The sequence below is a fragment of the Jatropha curcas genome, chromosome 7 (genome assembly GCF_041381405.1).
Source record: "Jatropha curcas cultivar XTBG-Jc1 chromosome 7, XTBG_Jcur_1.0, whole genome shotgun sequence".
Taxonomy (NCBI): Eukaryota; Viridiplantae; Streptophyta; class Magnoliopsida; order Malpighiales; family Euphorbiaceae; genus Jatropha; species Jatropha curcas.
The window spans coordinates 1,728,239-1,753,510 of record NC_143157.1 but is presented as its reverse complement, the minus strand read 5'-3'; the positions used below and the strand labels follow the sequence as shown (position 1 = coordinate 1,753,510).

General features: G+C 34.4%; 1 protein-coding gene across 1 annotated transcript; it reads right to left on the bottom strand.

Moving 5' to 3' along the window:
• Positions 1-273: 273 nt before the first annotated feature.
• On the bottom strand, positions 274-7,352 carry LOC105630059 (uncharacterized). Its single transcript, XM_089723618.1, has 7 exons — positions 6,865-7,352; positions 5,996-6,451; positions 5,240-5,311; positions 5,088-5,159; positions 4,387-4,458; positions 1,060-3,063; positions 274-915 (listed from the first exon to the last, which is right to left on the bottom strand). Exons 1-7 carry the CDS (start codon positions 7,343-7,345, stop codon positions 557-559), a joined length of 3,516 nt encoding a protein of 1,171 aa, XP_089579744.1. The 5' UTR covers positions 7,346-7,352; the 3' UTR covers positions 274-556.
• Between the last annotated feature and the right edge of the window lie 17,920 nt (positions 7,353-25,272).

Below are 25,272 nucleotides of genomic sequence, written 5' to 3'. Positions count from 1 at the left end.
AAATATATATATATATAAGAATAAATTTTATAACATTATTATTTTCATTAGTTTGATCTATAGGTGGGCCATGAAACATATGGAACTACATTAAGAGAAATTATCATAATCGTAAAAGTTTTCCTTTAGAATAATTTAACAAGACATTGAGTTTAAATTGATCAAAGAAAAATAAAATTAAATGAGAAGAAGAAACCGTAAAAAATTCTTATTTCACAAACTAGTTATTAAGTTTATAGGACAAATAATTTGAAATAAAACAAATTTGTCAACTGATTTAATATATACATTTTATTCCAATTCAAAATGAAGCAATTTGAGGTTTGAATTTTGGATTACAGACCAATATGATATTCTAAACAGTAAAAGAATTAAATACTCTTTTCTTATTTTTGTTCCAATATGGGATAAAGCAATCTCCCACTGCACTACAATTATACTATTTTCTTTCATACTTTAATGAGTCCATTCTTATGTAAACCATCGATTTCACATCTCCTTCATAAGATCTTTTCCCTTCGTAAAAAAATTGAATTAATAAAAATTCTTTAATATACTAGGGCTCAATGTCTTCTAAAAACTTTTTCTTGATTTTCTTGAGAGCAACAACAACATCTTTCATGTCTAGCCTCTCTTGTGGTAAAATTGTTGAACATTGCAAGGCCAATTTCAAAATGGATGTTATGCAATCCATCTTAGCCACAAAATGTTGTTCTTCTTCTTCTTCACTTATTAAATTGGCATCAAGAGCTTGAGTAATGTCATAAGACAATGATTGTTCAACCCACTGTTTCAGACTCATTTCCTCCGAAAATAACTCATCTGTCGGTTTCTTTCTCGTAAAAGTTTCCATCAATAGAATACCATAACTATAAACATCACATTTCATCGATACAAGTCCTTCTGATCCATACTCTACAAATTTAACGTTTCATCTAATTATTGCATATTTCAATATATTTGTGCTATAAGACTGCATTTTAAGAATAATTTTGAGAAAGCAAAAAAAAAAAAAAAAATTGAAAAAGAAAATAATAAATAATAGATAAGAAACATTACCTGGTGCCATATAACCAATTGTGGCTAGTGTTATCGTTTGCTTAACAGAATCTTCTTCACCTAAAAGTTTTGCAATGCCAAAATCAGCAACAAATCCCACCTTCTCTTCATTTAACAAAACATTGCTTGGCTTTATATCACAATGAACCACAGGCATAACACAGCCATGATGGATATATTCTAATGCAGATGCCACATCTACCATAATATTTAACCTTTGAAGAATATCCAAAAAGTAATTCTCGGAATATAACCATTTCTCTAGACTTCCATTAGGCATGAACTCAATTACCAATGCCTTGAAATCAAGATTGCAACAACTACTGACAACTTTGACAAGATTTCGATGGCGAAGATTGCGTAACACATCACATTCCTTTTCAAAGCTCTTAAATCCTTTCTCTAATTGCATATTGAAAACCTTTATTGCAATAATTGTTCCATCTGATAAAGTTCCCTTATACACTTTTCCAAAACTTCCCACACCAAGAAAATTGCTTTCTTGAAACCCATTTGTTGCAAACTCAAGTTCTCGATATGAAATTCTTCTCCATTTCTCTAATTGCAAAAAACTTTCAGGATCTTTAAGCTTTGCTTTTCTTTTAAATCGATGAAAAATAATTATGACAAGTATCAACACAGTGAATATGAAAGAAGGCAAAATATATCTAAGAAAAAGCTGGCTTAGCTTTTTAGATGCTCGAATATTGCGATTGTTTTTGCAAGTTGCAACCTCCAACCTAGGTAAGCCACATAACCCTTTATTTCCTATAAAGAACTGGAATGAAAAGTTCATAAAAGGTCCTTTATCAGGAATTTCTCCTTGTAATTGATTAAAGGAAACATTGAAGTACTTAAGATGCAATAGTTTCTCCAAAGACTTAGGAATCATTCCTGAAAGGTTATTTCTTGAAAGGTCTAAGAATTCCAAGGCATTCAAGTTATCAATTGATTCAGGAATTTGACCTTGTAACTTATTCCCATGTAAGTATAAGGCAATTAAATCTTGCATACCTCCAATGGTTGTAGGAATCTGACCCGATAATTCATTTTCTGATATATCTATCAAAACAACAACCTTTAGGTTCTCGATTTCTGACGAGAGAGAACCCATTAAAGAGTTTGAAGATAAGTTCACTTGTAAAATATCTTTTAGTCTCCATAAAGTTGAGGGTATGGTACCAATGAAGTTATTCGAAGCCAAGAATAGATCTCTTAAGGATGTAAGGTTGTTAAAGCAATATGGTATCAATCCTGAAATGTTATTGCTCGTCAATTCCAAGTTAACAAGTGACTTCAAATAACATAGCTCATTTGGGATAAATCCTTGTAAATTATTACCATGAAGAAATAAACCTTGAAGCTCTACTAATCTTCCAATAGCACTTGGAATTTCTCCTGTTAATAAATTGTTTCCCAAATTTAGACTTATCAAGCTATTTAAATTGCCAATATTTTCTTGAATTTCACCCTTTATAAGACAATCACTAGCAATAAAGTATTCAAGAGAATTGGATAAATTTCCAATAGAAATTGGAAGATAGCCTTCTAAAAGTGGATTGTGACCGAACCATAAGTAGACCAAATTTTGACAATTTGTCAATGATGAAAGAAAGCTTAGCTCTCCAAATGGATTTTTAGTGGCTAAAAGATTATGAGCTAATTTGAGTGTCTCCAAATATTTTAAAGTTCCAAAGCACTCAGGAATGGAGCCAAAAAAAGAATTGTGAGCTAATTCTAGGATTTCTAGCTTAGATGCATTGCAAATGGATGGAGGGATAGGTCCAGTGAGTTCATTAATACTAAGGTAAAGCCATATAATATTTGGAAGGCTAAGGCCTAAGGTTGATGGAAGATTTCCTGACAGATTATTGGATGTAAGAGCAATCCAATTCATTGTTGAGATATTGAAGATTGAAGATGGAATTGAGCCTTTCAATTTGTTGAAAGATAAATGCACAATTTGCAGATTTTGAAGGTTGCCAATCTCTTGAGGTATTGTACCTGCCACAATTAATACTTTAGATATTCCATTATTGTATTCTATTGAGAGAGAATAAAATACAAAATATTTGCATGGTTATTAAATATAACTATTGTTGAAATATTCTTCTAAAGAGTTGATTCAATTTTCCTCTCCCGCATACGATTGACAGATGCCCTTTAAAAATACAGTGCTCAAATCCAAACCTGTTTATAGGAAATGTATCTCAACTTATTCTAAATCCTTCTAAAATTTTTCTTCTATTATTTGAATCCATACCAAACCCAATTATAATTAACCATTTAGTGTCTAAACCCCTCTAAGTGTTGTTTAACTCCAAAAATGTTTTTTTAAGTTTTTATTTTTTTGAGAATAAAGATAAGCAAAAATCAACTTGATAACCATTTATCAAGTTTTTATAGTATTTGTACAAAATATAATTATAATAGTAGTTATTATAAGTACAAAAGTATAATTATAAGAGTACTAATTAAATGAGTGATTAGTATTAGTGGTGGACACCCAAATTCTTGAACTCAAATCTCGTATGAATAATAAAAATATTCCTAGAGTCATCCCAAATCCATTATCCATTACCTGAATCCATTCTATCAGGGTTGGATGGGTCGGGTTACCCAAATAAGTCTATCCCATTGCCAACCCTAATCCCACATTCTCTGCCATTAGATAAAATAATTCAAATTTTCTCATTCTTTCAAATCAAAATCAAATTGAAACTGAACGGTCAAAATCGTCACTAAACCGTAGACAACGAATTTGGTTCCAAACCGTAACCAAAACTATGAACTTAAAGTTCATTTTTGGTTCTTCATTTTTTGAAACTGAAACCGGCAGTTTCAGTTTGAAACCGTGAAAAACATATTTGTAAAGAAACTTTCAACTTATTTTTTTTATTATATTTTTTTAAAGTAACTTTTAAGAATTTTTATTAAATTGGTTTGGTTTTTTTGGATAGTAATATTTATTATTATTGTTTAATCAAGCTACAAATATGAGAAAGCATTTTAAAAAGTTTAAAATATATTATTTAATTTTAGTTCAAAATCGAAATAAAACCGAAATCAGCAATTCTAAAATTGTCTTATAAACCACCTAAAAGCGGTTCAGTTCGGTTCCGATTTCATCTTTTTCAGAACCAGAACCGGCGGTTTTCAAACTGAAATCAGCAGTTTTGGAACCATGTCTAACTTGTATCATAGTCAATGACATATATTTACAAACATTTTTTGTTTTAATTATTTGTTGAATAAGAAGAATTTGAATAACCATAACAAACAAATAACAGTAATCTAACAATAATTGTCCGTAAATAACAGTTTTACCAGTTAAATTGTTTTTGTCCATCGATAATATCTGGAGCAAAGTAATATTTCCAATCTCCCTTGGAATGGTTCCTGCGGCATTTATCATTATCAAATAGGGGAACAAAAGTTAAGATGAAATAATTATTAAAATTAAGTTGCTTTTGTTTTAGAAAAATAACTTACCTAGAAAATATTTGTTGGGTTCAAGGTGTTAAAAAAAAAAAAATCAATAGAATTTATTTTTCTAGTATAAAAAAACTAAGCTACTTTAAGAGAAAATGACTATCATTTCTCAACTGAGAAAAATATTTTGCAGAATTTATTATATCCTTTAATACATATTTATTAATTCATTGTCCATTGATAGCTACAATCGCATTTCACTGATCACCACTGATCTTTATTACTAATCACAAGTCATAATCACAGACCACCCTAACTAACACAATTTATAATTTTATATATATTTTTTTCTCATATTTAATAATAATTTATAAATTATGAAAATTTATAATTGTAAATATTTTATAATCTTATAAATTAAAAATTTTAATATCTTTTAGCTAACTTTCAATATGGCAATTAATCAAACAACAAAAATTGAGTTGTTTCCTTGAAAAATATTTGTTATTTTTGGAAAAATAAATGGAGCTGTATATGATTTTAATTATTGAATTAGGTTAAACTAAAAATAATAATAATAATAATAATAATAATACCTGTTAAAAAGTTTCGATTAATTAATATTTGCTTAAGGGAAGTGCAGTTTCCAATGTCCCCTGGTATACTTCCTGTAAATTGATTAGTATTTATCCATTAGTAAGTCGACTCCTAAAACAACCAGATTAAACTACTTCAACAGAAACGATACCGTTCAGGCTGTTGACCTGCAAAGCCAATATTTCTAAATTGAAAAGATTTCCAATCTCTTGAGGGATTTCGCCTGCAAATTAAATCATTATTAGTTGGAAAATTACACGTAAACATATAGGAACACGTAAAAGTGGGGTTTCCGTTGGTTTGGTTCAAATTAAACTGAATTTAGTGCAATAAATTTTTATATAGAGGAAATTGAGCCGAATCACTTCAGTTGGATCTAATTTTTTAATTTTGACTTCTGGGGTTTTAATCTTTTTGGTTTTACATATACTAAAACCAAACCATAACCGAAAAATTTATTTTTTTTATTAAAATTAAAATCAAACTAAATCTTTTAAAAATCAAATTTTATGGAATTAGATAGTTCTACTTAAAACATTAAGTGATATATTTTTTCCATTTTTGGAAATCTTCTACTCTTACAATGAATGATTAATCTATAATTATAATAGAAAAAAAAAGTGAACAGTCTATTGTGTTCATACCATTTTATCTCAATTTTGTTGTATAAAAATATTAATAATTATAATATAATAAAAAATAATTAAAATATCAAAAGCCTGTCCGAATAATCGGGTCAATATGGGTCGACCATTTCAATTATGGGTTAGCCCATTCAATCCGGTTAACTTTCTTAAATGGTTAAAATTCAAAATGAACTCAACTCTGAGGCCGGTTCACCGGTTCTCAGAGTTACCCAACAAGTTAATTCAAGTTTAATAACCACGAGAAAATATATTAAAAATACCTGTCAAGTAGTTGCGACCAATATTTAGTTGTTTTAGCTTGGTAAAATTACCAATTTGTGTTGGTATGCTTCCTGTAAATTCATTGGAAATCAATCTTAACACTTGAAGCTCTTTACACTTGTATAGATCAAATGGAATCTGGCCATACAACTTGTTCCCACCAAGATTAAGCCATCGTAGCTTGGTACTTTGGTTGCACAAATTTTCTTGAAGATTGCCAAGAAAATTGTTGTTTGGTAAATCAAGAAATTCTAAAGAATTCATGTCAAAAAGTATGGATGGAATTGCACCATTTAACTGGTTATATCCCATGCTTAACTCCTTTAAGCTTGTAAGGTTACCAATCTCATCTAAAATACTTCTTTGTAGCAAATTGCCCTCAAGATTTAAGGTCTCTATACTTGTCATGTTGAAAATTGATGATCTACCCATTAGAGATGGCTTACTTGATATACCTGTTGATAATTCTATTAGCTTGACTTTGAATACAAAATATTAAAGAATTGGTTATGTATATAACGTGTGTGTGTGTGTGTATATATATATATATATATAATTTTTTTTAAAACACTCTTCAATAGGTGACAAGTTATTTAAAAAAATAGTAAGCCTATCACAGTTAATAGGAAGGATAGTGGTAGGAAGTCATTCCAAACAGCAACTGCAACTAGCATTTCTCTGTTATATTTAGTTGAGATAAGAGTAAAATAGAAAAAAAAAATTAATATTCCATAATTTCTCAAAGAAAAAATTAATTTTGGACAGGATAATTTTAAAAAAAAAAAAAAAAAAAAAAACGATAGATAAAATCGTAGAGAATTAAATTCCTTGAATTGAACAATAGAGGATGGAGGCATAGTACAAATACCTGTGAAACTGTTATTAGCAAGAATCATGTCTTGAAGCAGAGGTAACATAGTAAGCTCTGATGGAATATCTCCATAAAAACTGTTATTTGACAGGTTTATATATCTCAAATTGCGTAAATTACCCAATTCCTTTGGCAGAGGACCATGGAAGCTGTTATTGCTGAGGTCCATATAAACAAGAAATGAAAGATTACCCACTTGAGAAGGAATAGTTCCATTGAGATGCATACTGTAAAGATCCAAACCCACAACTCTTTCCTTGTTAGAACTGCAGCTAACTCCAAACCAATTGCAAAAAGAAGTGGCAGTTGACCAATTTTTTGCTATGAAAGGATGAAAGTTGTTTTGTGCTTTGAAGGCTAAAAGTGCAGATAAATCAGTCATATTATCGGTATTGGTATCAATTGCCATAGAAAGCTGTAGGCAACATATTAGCAATACTAAAGCAAAATACGGTGGCCAAGTCTGCTTGCCCATCATGTTGGGATTTTGGTGTGAAGTTATTCACCAAACGAAAGGGGATGGCTGTATATATAGCATGCACTACGGCAGTGCTCTTACATTTTTTTATATATCTTTTTTTTTTTAATTATAAAAAAAAACTTGGTCAGATGTGCTTTAACCACCCTTTGATTTTAGCAACAATATCAATTCTCTTCCTCCATAATATTTTTTTTATTAAAAAGATACTTTGAAGGACTCGGATTGTTTGACATTATTGTTTAAAATGTCTTTGACCAATTTATGAGATTAAAAATATGAGCTGCATTTTTCTAAAAAAAAAAAAAAATTATGACCTGCATTCTCATGAAGTTTATTTATTTTTTTGATTAACTATTTTCATTTCTTGGTTACACACAGCATTAGATACCCCTTTCTCATGTCATTATAGACTAAAATTTTGGGTATGTTTGGCAATACAGTTGTTAGTTGTTCAATCAGCTGTTAGTAGGTGGCTGTTTATATAGTGATTTAAATTAAAAGTGTTCGGTAAAAAAAAGTTGTTTAACTTACAATGACAAAAAAAAAGGACATTAATTTTTTAAATAACTGAATTCAGAAGAAAAAACAAGAAGTATGATTGTCAAACAATTTAATTAAAAGCTAAATGTTATATTATTTAACGTTTTATAAAAAGCTTCATCAACATCTAAAAGCTACTATAAAAACTATGTTACCGAACATTATAATCAATAGAGATAGAGTTTTGACCTGGTCAGAACGTTAAAAGCTATCTCAAAATCTCTTGTCGAATATGGCCTTTATTAGGAATGAGTATTCTATCGATTTAGTTCAAATCGAGCCAAATTAATGTTTATCAAATAAATTAAAATTTTTAGGATTTAAATCAAATTGAACAAAATAGTATATATAATCGAATTGGTTTTGTACTTATATTTTGACTTATTAAAAAATGAGAATCACTATTTCGTCCTTCGATTTTGATCAAATACACCAATCAGTCCTTGCTTTTTCCAAAATATGTTGTTACAACCTTATGTTTTTTACCCGTGAAACGCTGCAGTCCCTCCATCAATTTTTTCAGTATTTAGACGTGAGTCAAAAGCAAAAAAGACAGTGAAATGTGAGAAAACACTTTAAAATGACAAGACTAACCTTTGGGAACACCGTGTAAAATGAAAAAAAAAAAAAAATCACTCTCTCATCTCTCACATTAACTGTAACACCCTAGGTGAATCTCACATTGACTAAGCACAAGGTGGAAGTGATGTACATAAGGATAAGCAAGTTTTAGACAAGTAAGACGCGTTTCGGGCTATGGATGGTTCTAATTCAAAAATAAATTCATGTGGCTTGAGCTCAAAGCGAATAATATTTTACTAGACATGAGATGGATTCATTCTTACCGAGAAAGATGCTTAGATTTATGCTTACCGAGAATTGCTTCCTCAATGGCAATCTCTTACCCTCTCTCACAAGGTATTCATTCTATTGTATTTGTTATTCAATTTAATTCATTTAATTTTTAACCTTGCAACAAACCTGAATTATGGCTTTCTTTCCCTTTAGTTGTTATCTGATCCTTTAATTCTGGCTTTCTTTCCCTTCCAAATTTCCTATTTATTTAATTCTAAACATAGGAGCAAATTATTTAACCCGTCTTCTTTAGGGACTAGTCTATTCGGGAACTTATTTGAGAAGCAAGTTCATCTTTTCATTGTAGAATGGATCGTTTTTACTGGAGAGAGAACGGAGAATCAACCTTGGAATGGATTCTGCCATTCCTAAACGTGCGTATCGCACGTATCAGTTAGGTAACCTGAGGAGGGTTAACGAACTATAGTGGGTCCCACTTTTATTGTTTTTTAATCTTAACTTTGATTCCATTTCAAATTAGGGTAGAATTTTTATATAAGTTTGAAATTAGGGTGTGGGGGTGAAGTTCAATTTAGAATGTAATTATTACACGTCGCAAAGTTTGAGATAACCGCAATCCTTCAGCCGTTTTTAAATAAGAAAATGCTAATAACAGAACGTCTCAATTTAAATTCATAATCATTCATTGGTGTTTAATTTCATAATAAGTGCATATAAAATTTAGAAAAAATTCAAGTTTGATTTCGCTTTTATATGCTTAAAAAAGGTCATGAACGGTTTCTAAATTAATAAGATATGAAACAAACCTATTTGTGAACTCAAATACAAAGTTTTAAAACCCCTTCGGAAAACAATAATTAAAAGACTAAAAAGTATTAAAACATTACATGTGAACAACAAAACTAAAATATATGCAAAGAAAATAAATGCAAATTTATTTCTTTGGAGTTATATACATTTTGATGCATGATGCATTTTGTAAAAATAAATAAATAAATAGTTCCTAAAATCTTTCATCTTTATTTTTTTTTTTAAAAAAATCATTGGTCAACACCTCTTGGTCTTATAGTTCTATGTCTCTAGAAATGTCTTTGATCCAAATTTCTCATCAGCGAAAATCTAGGTTGACATCACTAGAAAGTCGAAAAAAAGATTTTTAATTATTACATGTGACTTTAATCCCTATTTTTTTATATATAAAAAAGAAAATATTAAGCCTGTATATATTAACTTGAGACAAACCCTCACAATTTATAATTTAAAAACAATTTTAATATTATTTATCAAACTTCATTTATTATCCATAGAATACTTCCAAAAATTTCAACATTCGTACGTTATAAATGAGGCGCTGAGCTGCTGAGTTCATGCATATACATCAACGGGGCCTGCTGGTTTTGAATGCTACTCATTCAATTCAAACAGAGACTATAATAATAAGGAGAAATGAGAGGACAGGGTTGTTGAAGTATCTGCAACTGCAAGCTATTAATTTATTGCAATTGGAAAAACAGCCCATTAATTAATTATTAATAATTTTTTTCATTTCCATCCTGACATTGATTACTTGAAGCCTAAAGCTACGCAATTGCTGCTTACAGGCTACAATGCGTCGAACGAAGGTGTGGTGGTGGATGGACTGTTGGACAAACCAATTAAAGTTATATTACATGTTCTTCAGTTAGGAAAGTTTTCTGATCAAATGGTCCAAGTTTTTGGATCAATTACTTTTAATTATTTTTATTTCGCTGTCAATTTTTTTCTGCAATGATATCCGTGTGTGTGTGTGTCTCTCTCTCTCTATATTGTGTTTATTTATGGAATTAATAATATAATAAACCCCTCTGGAAGTTTTGAAGTTAGCTTGGGAAAGCTTAGTGGAAGGTGAATCCAAAGCTGATTGGGATTAAGATGGTTTGCCGGTTAGAAGGAAATCATTTAAAATAGCTGGTCCACTATCTAGGGGATTAGGAAAGATATTCAAATTTGAATATTAAATTTCTTTTAATTATTGAATTTTATGAAGATATTTAGGTTTTCTCTTCCTAGCTTAGGATTTTTTTCTCTTGTTATAAATAGGACCTTAAGTTTATCGAGGAGAGCATCTTTTTCTTATCTTTAGAAATAGCAGTTATTTTAGGATTTACTTTTCTTTGTATTTTCTCTATGGCCATGAGTGGCTAAATATTTTATTTCAGTCAAAGGTTGATTTCAAGTAGAAATTCCTCAACGTGCAATATTTTTCTTCTTTAATTTTGATTGATCTTTGTGTATATTCTGGGTTTGACAAGAAATTCCATCTCTTTTGTCTTTTTATTATTTATTTAATAGGGCCCATTGTTCAACTTGATAGGAATGCATATAGCTACTAACTTCATATTGTTTAATTGAATTGATTCAGATAGCATATAATATAATTTAATTGTAACCAGACTTTTAAATTATATTATGAAAAGTCAAAATCTATTTTAAATGAACTTCGCTTGTAAGTTTGTTAATTAGGACAGGATCTTTCTAATTTATATTGCTGCTAGTAAATTAAATTTTATCGCTTGTTTATGATTGTTTGCTAGTTAGGGATTATTCTTAGCGCTTGTCTTGTTTAATCTAATAATTTGAAAATATTTTTCGAAGATGCTTGTTCAAGGATTATAATATGTCGATCTTTTGAATTATTGAACGATCTTAGTATTAATGATCAATTAAGAGAATTTCATGCTATGAATCACCTTTGACTGAATCTTTTCCCATTGATTTTAATCTTGTTTTATTGCACTCTAGTTACTTTAATTGCTTAGTGATACTATAATTGACAAACAACACTCCCCTTTTACTTTAATTGTTTGATCTACTAGCCTTCAATTAAGAATCAGTTCAAATTAGTCTCTAGAGTTCGGCCCTTCTCACTATATCTACAAATTACATAGGTTAAGGAGAGCAGGAATTATTTTTGGTGGTATCGACACCCATTAATATTAGTCTTATAAGAACAGGAAAAATTGTTGAATGACAAATTAATAGTAGGGCAGTGAAATTACTGTGATCTGATTAGTCTTCTCAATTATATAAGAAAGTTGGAGGTTTCAGATTCGAGACCTCTTGACTAAGGGTTTTACAAATTTAGTGAATAAAGGAAAGAGTTACCCTATTATGTAGGCATAATATTGCTTCGATCCTTCGAGCTTCCTAAAGAATCGAAAAAAATAATACTAGTATCAACCAGAAGCCCATTTCAATATTTAGCAAAGCATGCAAAAGACCTGGTCTTATTAGTGTACATGCGAAAAAATTCACAAAAGGTATCATTTTAAGCTAATCCTTTATTGCTTTATTTAAATGTGATTCCATTGAATTAAAAACTTTAAATTGTCATTTTCAGTGCATATTTTGTTCCATATAAAACCAACACACCTATGATGACCACATCAAAAGAATTGAGTGGAAGAAAATATAATGGTTTCAATATTAGATAGGTAAAAATTGAACTTGTGTTTATAAGCATGAAATTGCATGCCTTAATGGACTAATTACTAGTACATCCTTATATATTGGTCAAATACATTAATCAATCCCTACTTTTGTCAATATCATGAATTACGTCCCTATATTTTGATTATGTAAGACACTTTAGTCCTTCCGATCCATTTTTTGGGTTTAGCCGTGAGTCAAATTCTGAAAAGCTAGTTGGATGTGAGACAAAATTTTTAAATGACAAAACTGACATTAACATTAAATTTTTAAATGACAAAACTGACCTTAACATTTCCACTCTCAATATCAAACCAAAAAAGTGAAAAGAAAGAACACTATTTTGAGCTATTAGAGATTAAATTCTAAAATATTATTAATGATGATGCTTATATATTTTAATATAAATTTTTAATTTTTATATCACAATTGAATGATTAAAGAGGGAAAAGCGAAGGTTTGATGATTTGATTTAAATTAGGAGTATTTTTTATTCTTCAATACAAATTAACAGTAAAAACTTAAAAATAATTGTATATGTTGAATATGGATTGACTAATATATTTGACCATTGTAGAGAGATGTAATAATAATTTTCTATTTAGAGAATAAGCAGTACCCTTTAACAAAAAATCATAATCATAAAAGGTTGATGCGGATGGTTAAATTCCAATATGAAGGTGGAGATTGTCAAGCATATATATTGTTCTTCTAGGCCCTGTTTGGTAGAGCGTTTGAAATAGTATTTAGTGTTTTGATAGGGTTGAAACACTATATTAATTAATTATAGCGTTTTTTAATACAATACTTACCCTAGCATTTAGAGTTTGAGACAGTGTTTTATGAAATATTATCTTTATTAATGTTTTGCGTTTTATAATTTTTTTTATGACACCTATACCCATCACTTGTCTTTATTTTGTTTCTCGCTTTCATACCTTTTTTTTGTCATTTTATATTAAATAGCTAATCAAGTTAATGGGTGTCGAGACCACCAAAAATAATTCCTGCTCTTCCTATTCTAGGTAATTTATAGATAGGGAGAGAAGAGTCGAACCCTAGGGACTAGTTTTGATTAAATCTTCTCAATAACCAGAAAATAAAATAATAAAAGTAAAAATGAGGGATTTGTAGTAGAGAATGAATCAAACAATTAAAATAAGGATGCAATAAAAGAAACAAGTTTAAATCAATAGGAGATGAGTTCAGTCAAAGGCAATTCTTAGTAAGAAATTCTTTTGATTGATCATTGGTTCTAAGATAACTCAATAATTCCAAGCAATAGACAAGTTATAATCTTTGAACAAGCGTCGCGGATTAGTCTTTTCGTATTATTAGATTAAACAAGACAAGCGCTATGAATAATCCCTAACTAGCAAACAACTCTAAACAAGCGATAAAATTTAATTTGCTAATAGCAATAAGAAATAGAAAGACCTTGCCTAATTAACAAACTCTACAAGTGAGGTTCATTTAAATTAGATTGTGAATTTTTCATAATATAATCTAAAAGCCTAGTTACAATCAAATTATATTATTTGCTACTTGAATCAACTCAACTAAATAATTACAAATTTATTATATTTGATTAGCTATATGATATCCTATTAAATTGAACAACTAGCCACATTGAACAAAAAATAAGATAACAATAGAGATGGAGTTTCTCATATATGTAGAAAAATAGACCAATATTGATTAAATTAAAGAAGAAAATAAATAAATTAAGATCTCACAATCATAGAAGAACTTCTACTTTGAATTCAACCTTTGAATGAAAATAAAAGTTTAGCCACACATGCCATGGAGAAAATGCAGAAAATAAAAGAAGAACCTAAAGGAACGACCCGTGTTGAAAAGATTAAAAGGTCATGATAGACTTAAGGTTCTATTTATACGAGAAGGAAAAATCCCTTAAACTATAAAAATAATCTAAAATTAATTTATAAAATAAAGTATTTAGAATCCAAGTATCTTTCTAATTCCCTAATTAGTGGTCTAGTTGCTTTAAATGACTTTCTAGAGTAAGCCGGAAGTAACTCGAGATGGCAAACACCTTAATCCCTAATAGCCCTGGATGCGCCTCTATTAGCCTTGCCCAAGCTTAATTTGTAAACTTGTAGGGGGTTGTGAATCTGCCTTGCATGCATCTCCCACTAGGCTTGCCCAAGCTTAATTTGTCAACTTCCAGGAGTATTCTTGAAATTCAGCTCCAACTTAGTATATTTCTTCAAAACTTCAATTGGCCTCCTAAACTCCTTTCCCAATGAATTTAGCATAATCTAAGAAAAATATGAAAACCAAGTGAAAGTTTTCATTTTAAAGCAAAAATATCCACAAATAATATTCAAATAAAGAGCATATTATGCTAAATTAACCACTTATTACAAACAATTATTTGTATCGAATACTTTTATCAGCTAATCTGAAACAACCCGAATTTTTATTTTCAAAACATTTTCTAATTAATTTATTGAACTGACAGCCTGGAAATTCATATTAATATTTTAGTGCGAGCACTATGAGAGACCGAACCGAAAATCGATTGAAAAACCGTAAAACCTAAATAAAAATCGAAGATTTGGGCCGAATCGAACCGGTTCGACCCAAACCATCTAGAATTTTCTTTTTCCTCTATTTTTAGCGCACATCTCACTCCCCCTTCCCCATTCCTGCGCTTCCCGACCACCGGCGATACCATCTCCACCATCTTCTTCTTCTTCTTCTTCTTTCTTTCCTTTTTCTTTCTTTCTTTCCCTTTCTTCTTCTCTGCACCTGCATTCGCATCACTGTCCAGCAGGTCCAGCAGCTCCAGTTGAGCGCCACCGCTGTTCTCACTGCCGCTCGTCACCGGAGCAGCTCTGTCGTTTGTCCCGCCTAGTCCTAACTCACGCAGCGCCACCAGATCACGCAGTCAGGCCCTCTGTCAGGTCTGTCGCGCCTACAGCAGCAGCACCAGCTTCAAGCCTCACTGCCAGCTGTCTCTCCGCCTCTCTCCGCCACTGTTAGTTGGATCCGGCCACAGGCAGTTACTGCCCTTCGATCCGACACGCGTAAAAACTCCCACTCTAGTAAAAATTCGACAATAATTATATTTTGGGGTAAAGTTAATTTTAATAATTTTAGTTACTTGAATTAATGTTATTATTGTAGTAGATTAATTTTATTATTGTAGTTATTTAATTTAGTTAATTTAATTTAGTAATTGTGAGTAGTTAATAATATTAGTGTTGATTAAATTAAGGAACCTTGATAATGATATATTAATGGAATTAAAGTGTGGATTAAGGTAGTTTAGGTATAATATTATTGTATATTGTAATTTTGGTTGTGTGGTGATGTTGAGATTGAAGGAGGATGGGAAATTTTATTTAACTAATTGCCCGACGGATGGGCCGTGTAGATTGAGTTGAATATTTGATAAATTGTTGATACTTTAGCAGGTGGATAGTCCAATTTTTAGGGGAGATGCTGCCGAAATTTCGGTAGAAAATAAACAAAATAGAGTTAGGTAGAAAAATAAAAATTTAGAATATTAAATAAAATTCTTAGAGTGGTAAAGAAATATTTTGTCTGATAGAATTATTTTCTTTTGTGTCGTTCTTACTTTGCTTAGATCGCCCGGGTCCATCTAGTGCTCCTCCAGGACAGAATCAAAGCTAGAACTTCGCTCTCCAGCACTGTGAGTAATAATAAATAATGCAGATCAACATGCATTTGCATAGCATTTAATTACAAACCTTATATATATATATTTTTTTATATTAAACTCATATTTATTTTATATTGAATAGTTGTATATTTTGATGGATTTGGTGTAATACGTTGAAAGAATTGTTTGATTAATTGTGCTGTGCATATACTGTGCTTTGTTTGTGTGGAATTGGGATGAAGTGGGTCACCATGGGACTGTGAGACCGTACCGTTATATGGATCCAATATGATTACCGTTAGCCGGGTAAATGGGAGATCGGCGCCCCCGTGTGCACCTACCGTTACCGTTACCGTTAACCACGGGTTGGCTTCTCGTCGTTGCGCACCGGACAGTCTAGATTTGATCGCAGCCCGCAGGGTGGCCTCCTGTTGTGAGCGCTTGATGATCTAGATTGGATGGAGACCACCGGGTTGCCTCCTGTTGGTATGAAAAAGAAAAGAGAGGATAGAAAAACAATGAGAGGACTGGTCAAGTGAGGATTAGACCGGTCGGCCAGTATGGGGGATCGGCTCCCTGGTGCACATGTGAGAGGATGAGCTATGTGGGAGGACGGCTCATCGGGGGTTCGGTGACTCCACTGACTAATTTCCACGTGATGTGATTATTTGAAGGTGACATTGTTTGTGGGTGCTGATGTTATGCCATATGATTGACTGTTGTGTGTTCATTCAGTACATTAGGGCGCATTTCGCGTGACTGTATGTGGTGTGTATTATTTATTATTATTCACTGAGTTGCAAAACTCACCCCCCCCCTTCTCTCCAAACTTCTCAGGTAGTAGGAAGTTGCTGATCCAACGGAAGCTCTGCAATCTTCTCCGCAGAGTTATAAATGTAAACTTTATATTTCTGTTATTTAATTTTGGATGTATAAATTATTCTATTATCGGCTTGTTATTGAACTCCGCAGTTATAGGGTTGTGTATTAATATTGGACTTATTGTTAGTACTACGCTATAAATTAAATATTACGTAATTAGCTGCAGGTGAACCAGTAAGTCCACCATGTGATTATAATTTATTGTAAATAGGCCCTGGTTATATATTATGTGTTATTTGAGTTTGGGCCAGATGTTTGTATATGGGCCTACTGTTTGATGATAATTGGGAAGGATACATAGATAGATTGGATAATTTAGGCTTACTACGGGCCTCGGGGGCCTTAAGCTTACCTGGGCCCTAGTGCCGGTCCGACTCACGGAAACGGGTCGTGACAAAGGTGGTATCAGAGCCTAAGTTTAGAAGTCTAGAGATAACTGCGGAGTTATTTCTGTCACGTCTTGATATAGTTTTCTCTTGCCTCTTAAGTTTCAGCGTGATCACCGTATGAGTCCTATTTTCAGTTAGGCTAATAATGTAATTGATATGAATAGGATAGGAATTGTTATATTCTAATAAATTCTACTTTATGCTTTGAATTTCAGCATGGTGAAGAATAGGGGAAGAGCACTCGACGACGTGGGGCAAGATGCTCCTGATGACAACGTGGAGCAAAATGTTCCTGATGAAGTCTCTTCTGGGCATTCAGTTATTCCTAGACGACGAAGACGACGAAAGAGTAAATCTGCTAGGAATGTAAATAATCAGAATGAAGGTGTCCAAGAAGTTAGGAATGAGGAAAATATGGCGGGAACTCCAATTGAAATGAACACATTATTGACCGGGCTACAACAGGCTATAACAGCAGCAATGAATAATGTGTTAGTGCAGCAACAACAATTCTTCCAAGCTCAGCAACAGCAGCAGCAACAGCAACAGATGCATTCACCTATGCTCGATCCAGCAGCACAACCAGTTCAACTGGCCCCACCTCCTACTGTTCCAAGGGCTGCTAATGATAACCTGTATGACAGATTCATTCGTTATAAACCACCCAAGTTTACAGGCACTGAAGATGCTCATTCCTTTTTGGCTAGAATCAGAGAGTTTTGCATTGAGCTAGGCTGTGATGATGAAAGGTCTATTGTGTTTGCGGGTCGTAGAATGGAAGGAATAGCAGAGACATGGTTTCGGGATTATATTCAGCCTTCTTCCACTGGGATGTCCTGGGAACAGTTTACTACACTCTTTATGAACCATTTTGTGCCGGAAGGAACTAGAAGAGCCAAAATGAGAGAATTCGAATCCTTAGTTCAAGGGGATATGTCGGTGGATGAGTATGCCACCAAGTTCATCGAATTGAGTAGATATGCTCCGGGGTCCATACCTGATGAAGGCACTAAAGTATACAGATTTATTAGCGGGCTAAATGCAATATATGCCACTTTATTTCAGCAAAGGGAGCAAGACTTTAGTGCCATTGTTGACTAAGCCCGGCAGATGGAAAATAAATACATTTCTGATGGGTTTATTTCAGGCAGAAGAGGTAACAAAACAGCAGCTCAGTCAGGGAATCCGAGTGTGCCAGGTATGAGCGGATCTTTTCTTATGGGTACACAATCTTCGAGCTCTCTCTTCCAAGGCAAGGGAAGTATCAGTAGAAGGAAAGACAAGAAGAAATTTTGGCCAAGAAGGAGTGCTTATTCAGGTGGTTCTAGTAGTGGGCACAGTTCAGGTAGCAGCAGACCGAGTGTAACTGTCTGTCACAGGTGTGGCAAGACTCATAAAGGAGAGTGTGACCTTGATTCTAACACCTGCTTTAGGTGTCACCAGACGGGACACTATGCTAGAGACTGCCCATTTCCTCCGTCGCGATATATGCCACCCCAGTCTTCCATGGGTAGTGTGTCCAGACCTCCTTTCTCTACACCGTCGGCATCTGGTACTAGATTTATGGGCCAGCAAGGCCGTGGTTCTGTTGGTAGGGGCCGAGGCCAGAGTTTGGGACAGAATTTGTATGCTGCTGGAGCACAACCCCGACTCTTCCACTTGACTCAGGGAGATGCTCAGGCATCTAATGCCGTGGTGGCAGGTACTTTTATTATTTGTTATTTGGAAGCACGAGTATTATTTGACCCTGGTGCCACCCATTCATTTGCATCTCCTAGGTTTGCTGTGAAAATAGACAGAATGCCCAATCAGTTAGACATTCCCTTGCTGATATCGACGCCTTTAAGTGAACCTATTTATACTGATTCAGTCATTTTAAACTGTCCTATTGTTCTTGAAGGCGTAGACTTACCTGCAGATTTAATTATCTTAGATGTGATAGATTTTGATGTGATCTTGGGAATGGATTGGTTAGCAAAGTATGATGCAGAGGTCCATTGTAAAAGGAAAGAAATTGTTTTTAATCTACCAGATGGCAAGAAACTTATTTATAGGGTGGATAAGAATATAGCTCCTTATAATCTAATTTCTGCAATCAGCGCTAGAAAACTGTTGAGGAAAGGCTGTCAAGGGTACTTAGCGTTGGTAAAGGACACCACGACAGAAACTCGTAAAGTTGAAAGTATGCCGATCGTGAATGAGTTCATCGATGTGTTTCCCGAAGAATTACCCGGTCTTCCTCCAGACAGGGAAATTGAATTCTGTATTGATCTGATTCCTGGCACAGAACCTATTTCCATGCCACCGTATCGAATGGCACCAGCGGAATTAAAAGAGTTGAAAGAACAGTTGCAGGAACTGTTGGATAAGGGTTTCATCAGACCAAGCGCTTCGCCTTGGGGTGCTCCAGTCCTGTTTGTGAAGAAAAAGGATGGTTCGCTTCGCCTATGCATTGATTATAGGCAATTGAATAAGGTGACTGTGAAGAACAAATACCCACTTCCTAGAATTGATGACCTGTTCGATCAATTGCAAGGGGCTACATGTTTCTCAAAGATTGACCTTAGATCTGGTTACCATCAGCTCAAAATCAGAGAACAAGACATTCCTAAAACGGCTTTCAGAACCAGATATGGTCATTATGAATTCCTTGTCATGTCCTTCGGACTCACTAATGCCCCAACAGCTTTCATGGATCTGATGAACCGTGTCTTCAAGCCATACTTGGACCGGTTTGTGATCGTGTTCATAGATGACATTCTAGTTTATTCCAGAACTGAAACAGATCATATACACCATCTGAGAATTGTGCTACAAACTTTGAGGGAGCATCAGTTATATGCCAAGTTTTCTAAATGTGAATTCTGGCTGGAAAGTGTAAATTTCTTGGGTCATGTGGTATCTAAGGATGGAATCATGGTTGATCCTAAGAAGATTGAGGCAATCATCGATTGGCCGAGACCGACCACTGTCACTGAAATTCGCAGCTTTCTGGGTTTGGCTGGCTATTATCGCCGTTTTGTGCAAGACTTTTCTCGAATAGCAGCACCATTAACTAAATTGACCCAGAAGAATGCTAAATTTGTGTGGTCCGATTCTTGTGAAGCGAGTTTTCAGAAGCTGAAGGAGTGCTTGACCACCGCTCCGGTATTAGCCTTACCCTCAGGCAATGAAGGATACGTAGTGTTTTGTGATGCGTCCAGAGTGGGGTTGGGATGTGTCCTGATGCAGCATGGTCGAGTTATTGCATATGCTTCCAGACAGTTGAAGAAGCATGAACAGAATTATCCCACCCATGATTTGGAAATGGCCGCGATCATTTTTGCATTGAAGATATGGAGGCATTACTTGTACGGTGTATCCTGTGAGATATTCACTGATCATAAGAGTCTAAAATACATTTTTGATCAGAGAGATCTGAATTTGAGACAGCGACGCTGGATAGAATTTCTTAAAGATTATGATTGTACCATTCAGTATCATGCTGGGAAGGCTAATGTAGTAGCAGACGCTCTAAGTCGAAAATCTTTGGGAAGCTTAGCTCACATTTCGGTTGAAAAAAGGCCGTTAATTCGAGAATTGAATGGCATGCTTGATGAAGGCCTTGACTTGGAAATTCCTGCTTCAAATTGTTTGTTGGCTCATTTCAGAATAAGACCGATGCTGTTTGACAGAATTAAAGCTGCACAAGACAGAGACCCGCAAATGCAAAGAATTGTGCAAGAGGTAATTACTGGTGGGTCAGGAGACTTTTTGATAAACAATGATGGTGTACTCAGGAAGGGTACTCGTGTTTGTGTACCTGATGTTGATAATCTTAGAAAGGAGATCTTAGATGAAGCCCACTATGCTGCCTATAATGTGCATCCGGGTACTACTAAAATGTATCGAGATTTGAAGAGGAATTATTGGTGGACTGGAATGAAGAAGGATGTAGCAGAATTTGTGTCTAGATGTCTCGCTTGTCAGCAAGTAAAAGCAGAGCATCAAAGACCTTCTGGATTAATGCAACAGTTACCGATACCAGAATGGAAATGGGAAAGGATTACAATGGACTTTGTGGTCGGACTACCAAGAACGCCAGGAGGCTATGATTCAATTTGGGTGATAGTGGATCGACTTACCAAGACAGCTCATTTCTTACCAGTGAGATCCTCTTATAGTGCTGACAGGTTGGCAAGGTTGTACGTTAAAGAGATAGTGCGCCTTCATGGGGTTCCGGTATCTATCATCTCTGACAGGGGAACGCAGTTCACTTCGAGATTCTGGCAGTCGTTGCAGAAAGCTTTGGGAACCCGGCTTGACTTTAGTACAGCTTTCCATCCGCAGACTGACGGGCAATCTGAGAGGACTATTCAAACTCTGGAAGATATGCTACGGATGTGCGTATTAGATTTTGGAGGATTTTGGGACATGCACTTACCATTAATCGAGTTTGCCTATAATAACAGTTACCAAGCAAGTATCGGCATGGCTCCTTATGAGGCCTTGTATGGCAGGAAGTGCAGATCTCCTATCTGTTGGGAAGAAGTAGGAGAAAGACAATTGGTGGGACCCGAGTTGATTCAAATCACCTCTGAAAAGGTTCCTATCATTCGGAACAGGATTAAAACGGCGTTTGATCGGCAGAGAAGTTACGCGGATCCTAAGCATAGAGAAGTGACATTTCAAGAGGGTGATTTAGTCTTCCTGAAGGTATCTCCTATGAAAGGTGTCCTACGTTTTGGCAAGAAAGGGAAACTAGCTCCAAGATACATTGGACCGTATCCTATAGTTGCACGAATTGGAGAAGTAGCTTATCAGTTGGATATGCATAACGAGTTTTCTCATGTACACCCAGTGTTTCACGTGTCCATGCTACGGAAGTACATTCCTGATCCGTCTCATGTGTTAGAGTCGCAAGAGATTCAGGTGGGTGAAGATTTGACATATGAAGAAATACCGATTAGCATCCTCGATTTCCAGATTCGTAAACTTCGATCTAAGGAGATTCCTATGGTCAAAGTCTTATGGAGAAATCATTCGATGGAGGAATGCACATGGGAAGTGGCAGCTGATATGCAAAGAAATTATCCTCATCTTTTTCCTTCCATGTAAAACGTTCTGTACTAACAGTGATCGACTGTAAATGGATTCTCTTTTGTTGAGTACGATCCTTCTTTGTTCCTCATATATACTGTGATCTTACCTTGCTTGTTTCAAAAATTCGAGGACGAATTTTTTTAAGGGGGGAAGACTGAAACAACCCGAATTTTTATTTTCAAAACATTTTCTAATTAATTTATTGAACTGACAGCCTGGAAATTCATATTAATATTTTAGTGCGAGCACTATGAGAGACCGAACCGAAAAACGATTGAAAAACCGTAAAACCCAAATAAAAATCGAAGATTTGGGCCGAATCGAACCGGTTCGACCCAAACCATCTAGAATTTTCTTTTTCCTCTATTTTTAGCGCACATCTCACTCCCCCTTCCCCATTCCTGCGCTTCCCGACCACCGGCGATACCATCTCCACCATCTTCTTCTTCTTCTTCTTTCTTTCCTTTTTCTTTCTTTCTTTCCCTTTCTTCTTCCCTGCACCTGCATTCGCATCACTGTCCAGCAGGTCCAGCAGCTCCAGTTGAGCGCCACCGCTGTTCTCACTGCCGCTCGTCACCGGAGCAGCTCTGTCGTTTGTCCCGCCTCGTCCTAACTCACGCAGCGCCACCAGATCACGCAGTCAGGCCCTCTGTCAGGTCTGTCGCGCCTACAGCAGCAGCACCAGCTTCAAGCCTCACTGCCAGCCGTCTCTCCGCCTCTCTCCGCCACTGTTAGTTGGATCCGGCCACAGGCAGTTACTGCCCTTCGATCCGACACGCGTAAAAACTCCCACTCTAGTAAAAATTCGACAATAATTATATTTTGGGGTAAAGTTAATTTTAATAATTTTAGTTACTTGAATTAATGTTATTATTGTAGTAGATTAATTTTATTATTGTAGTTATTTAATTTAGTTAATTTAATTTAGTAATTGTGAGTAGTTAATAATATTAGTGTTGATTAAATTAAGGAACCTTGATAATGATATATTAATGGAATTAAAGTGTGGATTAAGGTAGTTTAGGTATAATATTATTGTATATTGTAATTTTGGTTGTGTGGTGATGTTGAGATTGAAGGAGGATGGGAAATTTTATTTAACTAATTGCCCGACGGATGGGCCGTGTAGATTGAGTTGAATATTTGATAAATTGTTGATACTTTAGCAGGTGGATAGTCCAATTTTTAGGGGAGATGCTGCCGAAATTTCGGTAGAAAATAAACAAAATAGAGTTAGGTAGAAAAATAAAAATTTAGAATATTAAATAAAATTCTTAGAGTGGTAAAGAAATATTTTGTCTGATAGAATTATTTTCTTTTGTGTCGTTCTTACTTTGCTTAGATCGCCCGGGTCCATCTAGTGCTCCTCCAGGACAGAATCAAAGCTAGAACTTCGCTCTCCAGCACTGTGAGTAATAATAAATAATGCAGATCAACATGCATTTGCATAGCATTTAATTACAAACCTTATATATATATATTTTTTTATATTAAACTCATATTTATTTTATATTGAATAGTTGTATATTTTGATGGATTTGGTGTAATACGTTGAAAGAATTGTTTGATTAATTGTGCTGTGCATATACTGTGCTTTGTTTGTGTGGAATTGGGATGAAGTGGGTCACCATGGGACTGTGAGACCGTACCGTTATATGGATCCAATATGATTACCGTTAGTCGGGTAAATGGGAGATCGGCGCCCCCGTGTGCACCTACCGTTACCGTTACCGTTAACCACGGGTTGGCTTCTCGTCGTTGCGCACCGGATAGTCTAGATTTGATCGCAGCCCGCAGGGTGGCCTCCTGTTGTGAGCGCTTGATGATCTAGATTGGATGGAGACCACCGGGTTGCCTCCTGTTGGTATGAAAAAGAAAAGAGAGGATAGAAAAACAATGAGAGGACTGGTCAAGTGAGGATTAGACCGGTCGGCCAGTATGGGGGATCGGCTCCCTGGTGCACATGTGAGAGGATGAGCTATGTGGGAGGACGGCTCATCGGGGGTTCGGTGACTCCACTGACTAATTTCCACGTGATGTGATTATTTGAAGGTGACATTGTTTGTGGGTGCTGATGTTATGCCATATGATTGACTGTTGTGTGTTCATTCAGTACATTAGGGCGCATTTCGCGTGACTGTATGTGGTGTGTATTATTTATTATTATTCACTGAGTTGCAAAACTCACCCCCCTTCTCTCCAAACTTCTCAGGTAGTAGGAAGTTGCTGATCCAACGGAAGCTCTGCAATCTTCTCCGCAGAGTTATAAATGTAAACTTTATATTTTTGTTATTTAATTTTGGATGTATAAATTATTCTATTATCGGCTTGTTATTGAACTCCGCAGTTATAGGGTTGTGTATTAATATTGGACTTATTGTTAGTACTACGCTATAAATTAAATATTACGTAATTAGCTGCAGGTGAACCAGTAAGTCCACCATGTGATTATAATTTATTGTAAATAGGCCCTGGTTATATATTATGTGTTATTTGAGTTTGGGCCAGATGTTTGTATATGGGCCTACTGTTTGATGATAATTGGGAAGGATACATAGATAGATTGGATAATTTAGGCTTACTACGGGCCTCGGGGGCCTTAAGCTTACCTGGGCCCTAGTGCCGGTCCGACTCACGGAAACGGGTCGTGACATAACCACTAATAAAACAGTGAACAATTATTAAAACAGCTAACAACTACTAGAACAGTTAAATTTGCCGAACAGTCCCTTACTTACTCTAGTCCTAAAAGCATCAAACACATTGAGGGAACGTTCAGTGGCCCAAATAGGACTGGGAATGAAATTTCTATTCCTTTCTTTATTCCCTTGTTCAATGCTAATTAAATTATACTAATATGTAATGAGATTTGGAATTAAGTATTTGGAATCCCTATTATGGATAGTCAAAATGACATAAATGCCCATAGTTTATTAGTAGAAAATATCATTTGAGTGTTGATTAAGAAGTGAATTTTTTATAAAGTACCAAATATGCGCTTAATTGAATGTTGCTTATTGGGTTTTTTTTATACAAATGACATATATACCTTTGAATTGAAGCAATGATTTTTTTTTTTTTTTTTTTTGATTTTG

What these genes read in the sequence shown, in the direction of transcription:
- LOC105630059 (XM_089723618.1), bottom strand. Translation starts at nt 7,345, where the DNA reads ATGATGGGCAAGCAGACTTGGCCACCGTATTTTGCTTTAGTATTGCTA. An exon ending in TGCTAATAACAGTTTCACAG is followed by an intron (nt 6,452 to 6,864) that starts GTATTTGTACTA and finishes AATTATCAACAG; the next exon opens with GTATATCAAGTAAGCCATCT. An exon ending in AATTGGTTATATGGCACCAG is followed by an intron (nt 916 to 1,059) that starts GTAATGTTTCTT and finishes TTAAATTTGTAG; the next exon opens with AGTATGGATCAGAAGGACTT.